The sequence below is a fragment of the Oreochromis niloticus genome, linkage group LG20 (assembly GCF_001858045.2).
Source record: "Oreochromis niloticus isolate F11D_XX linkage group LG20, O_niloticus_UMD_NMBU, whole genome shotgun sequence".
Lineage (NCBI taxonomy): Eukaryota > Metazoa > Chordata > Actinopteri > Cichliformes > Cichlidae > Oreochromis > Oreochromis niloticus.
In genome coordinates, this window is record NC_031984.2 from 35,848,596 (window position 1) to 35,857,493 (window position 8,898).

At 42.9% G+C, this 8,898-nt stretch overlaps 1 protein-coding gene across 1 annotated transcript; it reads right to left on the reverse strand.

The window, feature by feature from the left end:
- Positions 1–1,482: 1,482 nt before the first annotated feature.
- gmeb2 (glucocorticoid modulatory element binding protein 2) lies at positions 1,483–8,386 on the reverse strand. Its single transcript, XM_003454272.5, has 10 exons — positions 8,077–8,386; positions 7,475–7,637; positions 6,791–6,870; positions 6,450–6,574; positions 6,272–6,375; positions 4,578–4,735; positions 3,715–3,783; positions 3,481–3,618; positions 3,249–3,371; positions 1,483–3,126 (listed from the first exon to the last, which is right to left on the reverse strand). The coding sequence occupies exons 2-10, from the start codon at positions 7,615–7,617 to the stop codon at positions 2,519–2,521; spliced, it is 1,548 nt and encodes a 515-aa protein (XP_003454320.1). The 5' UTR covers positions 7,618–7,637; positions 8,077–8,386; the 3' UTR covers positions 1,483–2,518.
- Positions 8,387–8,898: the final 512 nt, after the last annotated feature.

Here is an 8,898-nt window from a genome sequence, read left to right on the forward strand (position 1 = left end):
CATGTGCCATCCTGGAAAGCATCACAAAGCAATTTCTAAGGATTTGGAACTCCAGCAAACTTTAGTGAGATTCATTTGTGGTTCAATCTCACAGATGGAGAACACTTGGAACAGTGGTGAAACTTCCCAGGAGTGGTTGTTCTACCAAAACTACTCCAAATGGTAAATGGCCTGTATTTGTATAGCGCCTTACTAGTCCCTAAGGACCCCAAAGTGCTTTACACATCCAGTCACCCACCCATTCACACACTGGTGATGGCAAGCTACATTGTAACCACAGCCGCCCTGGGGCGCACTGACAGAGGCGAGGCTGCCGGACACTGGCGCCACCGGGCCCTCTGACCACCACCAGTAGGCAACAGGTGAAGTGTCTTGCCCAAGGACACAACGACCGAGACTGTCCAAGCCGGGGCTCGAACCGGCAACCTTCCGATTACAAGGCAAACTCCCAACTCTTGAGCCACGATCGCCACACCAAGTGCATAGACGAATCATCTGGGAGTTCATAAAACAACATCTAAAGAACTGTGGGTACCACTTGGCTCAGTGGAGGTCAGAGTTCATAATCCAACAGTAAGAAAGAGACTGGACAAAATGGCATCCATGGGAGAGTTCCAAGATGAAAATGACAGTTGACCAAAGAGCATCCTGATGATCCAAGGGAAAATATCCTGTGCTCCGATGAGAAGGTTTGAGTCCCATTATATTGTGGTATAAAACAAACATTTCATAAGAAGCTCATCATAGTAACCGCTCAAACATGGTACTGATAGTGTGATAGTCTGGGGTTCCTTTGCTGCTCCAGCACCTGGATGACTTTCTGTAATTGATAACAGTGAATTCTGCTCTTGATCAGAAAATTCCAGCCATCAGTTTGTACCCTGGAGCTCGAGCACATTTGTGTTATGCAGCACAGACCTGAACCAGCACGTCCACCTCTGAATGCCAAAAAACTAAAGTGTTATACTGCTTTAATCAAAACTCAGACTTGAATCAGAATCAGACAAACTTTATTAACCCCAGAGGGAAAGTGAATAAATTGCATGATCTTAAACAATGATTCATGAAAAAACCCTTCAGTGTGGATGAATTAGAACAATTCTGCAAAGAAAAGCAGACCAGTGTTGCTAATCAGTAACCCAAATGACTCAGTGCCAGTCATCTGTTGATTGCTCTGTCAAGGGTAACACAACCAGTTCTTGGGTTTACAGTGCAATTACTTTTTTCTCATAACAGAAGAAAAGACTGTTGTCTAATATTAACATTTGTTCTATGACCTGAAATATGTAAGTGTGCAAATGCAAAAACTAAAGAATCTGCTGCAGATCTCCTCTGGTTAAGAGTTCTTCCACCAACCATCCGATGACTGCGGCTCGTGTCCAAGCTTGGAATGACTGCTGTAATCTCCTGCTTTGTTTATCAAGCTGAAGGATTTACTCATAATCTTCATGTTCTGGGGAGAATAAAGCTTTTAATGCAAAGTAGGGTCACAAAACTTTAATGCAACAAGAGTAACAATCAATTAAATACCTGTACATCTGCTTTCCTCAATGTGAAGTATAATTAACACAAAGCTTTTGTCATTTACATGTTAATGCTGAGTTCATGATACATACTCCAACCAGCGTAAGTCGTGTACTGGTTAAGCTTAAATGTTTTTTAGCCTATTTTAAAGTGTTCTCCTGACCACACCCAGTGTGCCAAAGAACAGCATGAAGCAGGGAGCCTGTGCTCATGTACAAATCTGTTTGGAAAACAGAAGGATTCAGAGTCTCGGGGCAGAGAAAGCAGATTCCATATAGTGAATAATTTTGAATATATCAGTAGTATTCGCTCTCTTTCAATGGAAAATACCAAATTAGTTCATGCAAGTGTCAACACACTGGTGGCTGTAGCCCAGGAGGTGGAGCAGGTCATCTACTGGAAGGTTGGTGGAGTTAAATCCCAACATGCTATCGGATGCATGTGTCAGAGGATGAATGTTAGACAGAAAAGCATAAAGCATGTTGTACAAAGTGCTTTGAGTGTTCAAGTAGAATAGAAAAGCACGATATAAGACCCAGTACTTTAACAGTGTTTTCTAATCTAGTGAATTTAGACTCTATTAAGTGAGTAACATCACAGCAAACAGTCATGGAAGGTCAGGACAATTCAAAAATCCCTTCACTCTTTTTCTTTTTAAATGAAATTTTGAATTATAAAAATAAGTTTTACAAAAATCCTCAAGTCCTGAACTTTTCTTTAAAAAAACAAGCATTTATTATCAAACTAAACAATCTTCCTGTGTGGAATAAGCAGACAGACGTGATGCATATTTTATTACAGATGAAATATACAGTCACAACACCTGTTCAGTTTCTAATAAAGATCTATGGATGTCTTGAAATGCATGAAACAGTGTGGAAAAGTCAAAGGGTTCGCAGGCCTTCACCTCCACCTTGCGTCCACTGCAAACTGAAGCCAATCAGAAGCCAGATGAGGGAGCAAACAGCCAGGCTGTATTTCACTGCTGCTGGGCCTACTGGTCCCCGTCTTCCTCTTTAACCTGCTCTGGCTGACCTTTATCGTCATCATCCAGCTGGTTTGCCTCCTCGGAATCGTCGGCGGTGGCTGCCAAGGCGTCGACAACACTGATGGTGCCAACCTGCTGTTGGACAGCGGCGCCCTGTGTGGTGGCCAGACCCTGCAGCGTCACCAGCTGGAACTGAGGTCCCACCAACTTAACGAAGGCCCCTGAGGCTGCTTGGCTGCTGGCTGCAGCTGTCCCTTCCTGACCGGCAGCAGTGGACAAAACTGTCAAGTTCGAGCCATCAGCTGAAAGCTCTGACCCAGAGAGCGAGGAGGTCAGGAGGGTGTACGAGCCAACATTGGTGCTGGGCTGGGCTCCTGCCATGGTCAGCACCTTGCCCAGCGGGAGGCTGGTCAGCTGGCTAAGAGGCAGGGTGATCTGGGTGGGTGCAGCGTTGACTGCGGCAGGACCGGAGACAGCACGCGTCAGCCGGGGACGCTTGGGCCCGGGAGGCACAGACACCGGCGTGAGGGTCATCAGGACGTTGTTGAGGTGCTGCGATTTGTTCTTCAGCTCCTTGGCTCGCTTCCTGTGCTCGTCACACTGCTGCTCCAGGGCTACGGGGGAGACGGTGAAGTACCACAAGATTTCTGTTACTCCTTCATGCAGAATGCAGTCATTTCTACAAAGTTACACAAATCACAAGCACAAGAAAGACCACTCAGGATTCTGCACTGACCGGCTAAGCTGCGAGTGTACTGCTCTCTGTAACGGTCCATCTGGCTCTTGTGACTAGCCAGAACCTTTTTCACAAGGTCCAGCATTCCAAAGTTCTGCACTATGTTGTTGAGTAAAACAGCATCTGAGAAACAGAGCAGTCACGCTGCGTTATTTCACGATCGGTATTTATTGCTTTTATTAGTCGTCTGTGGCAGGTGACTAACCGACCCGCACCTGTGCGTGTTTCTAACCTTTGACCTGCAGCGGTGGGTCACATACTCTCTCCTGCAGCCCCTTCAGCACCTCCTGCAGCTCATTCTGGAAGTCCTCTACCACCTCTTCCAGCAGCCCCGCCTCCTTCACTGCACGCCAGAACGCAATGGAGTCCTCTATGCACACAAACACACACATCAATAACATGATTACCTGTGTGAGTCAGGTGACTCCACTTGATGGTGACTGTGTGTATGTAGGTTGCTGATCACCTCCGATGGCTGTGACCCAGCCTGAAGCTTCCTCCATCACCTCTGGAAATGATGCTGCAGCTCCATTCACTACAACAGAGACAGCACATGTGACTGTGGTGCTGGTTCAGAAGCTCCACTCATCTGTGCTGCGCTTTGGCTTCACTTTATGTTTATTTATAACAGTGACGTACTGTGGCTGAATTACTGCCAAATGGGATTTTTCACAGGTAACATGTTTTGCCAGTGTTCACTAAAACTAGCTCGGAAATAAGAAGCCCGGTTTTCTGTTTGCCTGTAACTATACTGCTGGATGAAGGTTAAAACTGTGCTCCCACTCGTACATGCGGCTGAAGCATCGAGCTAAACCTAAAATCTGTGTTGGCAGGATTACACTGAGTGAGGCTAATGCAAAAGATTACTGATTAATGTTCATGATTCTGACCTCATCACGTTTGCAAACCTGCACATGGAGGTGTAACACACTCCAAGACTCTGCAAAGTTATTTTTACATTTCTACAACTAATGCTTATTTAGAGAGGACCGCCAAAGAAGATACGAAGCATTATTTAACTGAGGTAATGGAGTACATGTGAGTATTGTGTGTGACTCTGTATATATGATTATACCTTTTAAACAGGAAAGTTTCAAAGGCACATGGATGTAAACTGACACGTGTCTATGTTAAATGAAAGTCTGATAAGGAAACATCACATTTCCACGTCCAAACTCTTTACAGTTCTTATTTGTATTTGTTTTCAGTACAGTGAACAGAGTCTGTTAGTATTTACTGTTTAAAAGTGTTTATTTTTGGTTTATCACAGTCATTATTTTTTATGTAGTGTATTTGATTTGCACTAAATCATTTTGTAAAAGGACTTACAATCAGCTGATGAAGGCGTGGCGGGAATCACATCGCCCGACGAATCAGTGCTGATGGACACTTTAGTTCCCACCAGGTCTATTTTAGTACTGCGGCAGGTGTTGGAGCAGACCTTTGTGTGGTGATAGAAGTCCAGTTCACCAGAGTCCATGATCTTCCTGTGAAATTAAATATGATGAAAGGCTTTGAGGACAACAAGATGCACAATTTGCTGTAACTGTCTATCATGTCTGACAGAAGAGTGCCATCCTGACACAAAACACATTGAAAATAAGTTACAATGCAAACCAAAGGCCAAAAAAAAATATCTAGGGGAGATTTTAAGTATAGACAATAAATAAATAACCGCAGAGCGTGGGAATCTCTACGGGTTTATGAATAAATTAAATGTAAACAGGGGAGGGAAGAAAATATACACACACAAAAAAAAGAAAAATTAAACAGTATTTAATACTAGTTTGAATGAAAAAGTTATTTTTTATTGCATTGCACCCGAGACTGTGAGACCACCAGGCCCTCTACTGGTTGCTGTCGGGAACAACAAGCCGGCGGACGGAGAGGAAACAAAAGCAGAGATGCAGAGCTGGCTATCGCACCCAGCTGTGAATCCATGTTTCCATCCATCTTCCTCAATAACACCAGATCCCTCGCAAACAGAACGGAGGAGCTACGAAGAGATCGGCCTGGGAGTGTGGAGTTACCAGGCCGGACATTACCCCCCAGGACCGCAACAAAGACACCGCAAAGGGAAGGCGTGGTGAGCTCTGTGCTCCAGAACTGGTGTCATAACAGTAGAATTACAGAATATCACTGCTCACCAGCCTTGGAGGTCATGTCCATTCAGCCCTTATTATCACAGGACCAACTGATGACAATTTACTCATCGTGGGCCAAACTAAAACGTTGCCCGGGTTTTCAAACTGAAGCAGCTACTTAAGGAGCGGAGAGTAAAAGCTCACTGAGAGTGATGCATTTGAATCAGGCAGAGACGGAAATCGTGACATACTGCCAAAGTCAAAGTTTTGCAGAAGACATCGTGATGTTAAAGGTGGAGTAAAGAAACCTAGCCTTTGTTTAAGTTGAATCCAGTTATGAGAGTGAGAGGAAGTTTAAGCCGCTCAGTGGTGCCAGATGATTTCAAGCAGCATTCATTTTACCTAAATACTCTCATATTACACCTGAGACAGACTCATCATATTACAGCCCACACTGGAAGGGATCTTATGATGGCTAACTTGCATGAAAGATTTTAGATATCAGGGGCAAATCGAGCCATCGGGCCAGATCCTGGCTGGATATTTCATATGTAAGCATCAGCATGTCCAACCAGTGGGTGTATTGAGATTCAAACCTGTGCGAGATTTTTAGTGAAAACACCTATGCTGTCAATGTGAAGCTCCTATGTCGCCTCGTTTTCTATTACTGCATTCACAAACTTAGGTGTCCACGGCATCAGCCCGCCAGCGAGGTGACGACAGAACAGAAGGCTGATTTGAGATCACCAACTAACACGCAATGATAGCATGTCTCCAGTATTCATCAGAGGCCGGTTTTACTCCTGTAATATGATCAAGTCTGATGAAGGCAGCTATAAGAAGTCCTGCACACACTCTGAAAAGGTTGTGTTGAAAAACATACTGCACAGTGGGGTTTGTATCCACTACAGTCACTGTCTATTATTAACAAGTCCAGACCTGAGCATGGTGCCATTGAGTCGGATAGCTCTCTTCCAGTCCTTCAGAGTGGATTTCCCTGCTAAACACACAAACTCCTTTGGGCTGATGAGCTGCTCATTGAACTGATCAGAGGGGAAAGAAAAACAAGTCAGTGTAGATTCAGGACAAGCTAAGTGCTTTAAAAACGACTGTGTACCTGGACACATTTCACATTTATCCCAGGGCAGACGAATTTCTTCCAGATCAGAGTGGCTTTGACGTCTCCGCATGTGATTGGGTAGAACACATCAGCTTCCACATCCACCTCTTCACTTAATTTCACTGCAAAGACAGAGACGCAAATATCTTCATAAGAACATTGAGTAAACTGTAAAGTAACGCCATCACTTACACTTTCTTTTATTTACTTCTGAAAAATTCAGAAGAGTGAAAAATGGCACGGCAGTTTATTCTTTACAGAAAATTAGCCAAACAATGTGGAAAACAAGAAAAATCAATCCAGCTGAAGCTAATAAAGAAAAGTGCCGTTCAAATTACCAATCATTGCGTCTTCCTTTGCCAGTGAATCTGCTCTGATGGCCTCTGCTTCCATTGGTGCTACTGTGAGGACATTCTCCCTGAGGGGGAAAAACATGGCTCAGCTCAGCAAACTTCTACACATCAGTACATCTGCTGTACTTGATTTCATGTACGATATGTTATTTCGTATATATATGACTGTCAAGTAACCGGAGTTGGCAGACCACCTACAGTTTATCTGTTCTTTATGTAACTATTCTGCATCTTATTGTACTTGTTTGAGTTTATTTTTAATGTTGTATCTCTCTCACTTTGTATGACCGTCATCTTTTAGGCCATTTTATAAATTTTCCCTTTTGTACATGTTGAGTGATTTTACATTTCTGTGTTTGTTGCATTTCTTTGTAGTGTGCACTTTTGCATATTTTCATTTTGTGTTTTGTATCTCTTTATAGCAGTTTTGCATTTCCATCTCACTTTGTAGTCATTCCATATGTCTGTGTCTGTGTTTGCATCTCAGTCACGTCATTCTTGCTTCTTCATGTTTTGTGTCTTTTAGACACAACTCTTTCTGGTCATTTGAAGTCTTTGTACTTCTTTTAACTTTATATTATTATTTGCAGTTCCATTACTCATCTTATATCTTTCACATTTATTTTACATTTTGACCACAAGCCGTTGTGTGCGGTGAGTATGTGTTACCCGGTCTGAGGGGTCAACTCTGCAGTCACCAGCACTGCTTTATCCTCCACTGCCACAGAGGGGAGGTCCTCGCTCCCCGATTCTGGTAAGGTGACGATCACAACCTCATTCATTTCCTGCATGTTTACCTCTGATGAAGCCATGGAGACTCAGTGGGGCTCACCTACAAACAGGTGACAGCAGGGGGTGGACAGATGTTACTGATTGTATAATGTTGTTAAAGATTTAGTAATTAGAATAAATGGTCTCCTGACTATAGCAAAAACACACCATAGTTCAGAGAAGGCTGGGAATGTGCAGGGTTATTCCAATAATACTGGGAATAACTGCAGAACGTCAGCAACTGTATACGGGGGCTAAATGGCTGCTAGCTAGAGTAAACAATGACAGCATCTACTGTGTACTTTGTCTACACTGAAAAACTACATGAGACATCACTGTTTTATGACGGAATTAACTTGTCGGGGTTTGAATTTGTTTGCAACAAACTAACTAACATATTGAAATGAAACATATTGAAATGAATTGAGCGTGTTTGCTTTCTAGTATGCAACGACACTCCCGCAGATTAGAGTAATAAATAGGGAACTGAATAAGCTTACCTTGGCCTTGGGACGTGAAGTTGAAAACGGTGTGTTGGTGTTGCCCCGACAGAAAGGATGCTATCTAGTAAATTTGAACCTATTCCAGTAAATTACTGCCAAAATGTAAACCTGCTAAAACCAATTGGCTGATATCCGTCTCTTTTTGTCTTCATACATAACATTGCCGCTCTATTTTCCAGATTTCTGAAGCCTAAATTTGAAAACAAATACAATTAAGATTTCCTGCTCGTACCAAGCTAGCATGAATTGTTTTCTGTGTAGTTCTTCTTCTTTTGTTATTTTTTTTTGGTGGTTCGCGCCCCCAGATGGTACGTTACTGCCCTCCATCGGTGTGGAGGCTGAAATGCCACACAAAAAACTACCTAACAAATTAGTCTGTCTTAAAAAAAAAAATGAAATATAGCCTGATAGTTTTCACTTCTTCACTTCTTTATGAATAAATCAATAAGGTGTAGTTTCATTTCAGTTTTTGGATCAGGTGTCTATGCATACCCTCATATTTCCTGCATTGCAATAAAACATGTTCTCCACTGCAGACACATTTTCCTGTATGGTATTTTTCTGTTGTGCTGTTTAAATCAGTGTGTCTAAGTCTAAGTCCAGATATGACTGTCACCTCTCCTGTGCTTTCTTGTGCTTCTCGTTTCTCTGTTTTCCTTTAAATTTTGTAAAAACACTCTCCTTTCCTTTCTTCCTCTCATTGCTTTTGCCACCTTTACTTTATTCCCTGTCTTGTTATGCTCTTTATCCTTGTCCTAACGAGAGTCTGTTTGAAAAACTCTTTGTGGCTTCCTTTGCTGTCCTCTCAGCCATTTCATG

Excerpts from the sequence above, each read along its gene's own strand:
- gmeb2 (XM_003454272.5), bottom strand. The coding sequence starts at position 7,617 with ATGGCTTCATCAGAGGTAAACATGCAGGAAATGAATGAGGTTGTGATC. Across the intron at positions 3,784-4,577 it reads CACGCCTTCATCAGCTGATT|TGAATGGAGCTGCAGCATCA; the intron begins GTAAGTCCTTTT and ends TCTCTGTTGTAG. Across the intron at positions 3,372-3,480 it reads CCCACCGCTGCAGGTCAAAG|ATGCTGTTTTACTCAACAAC; the intron begins GTTAGAAACACG and ends TCTGTTTCTCAG.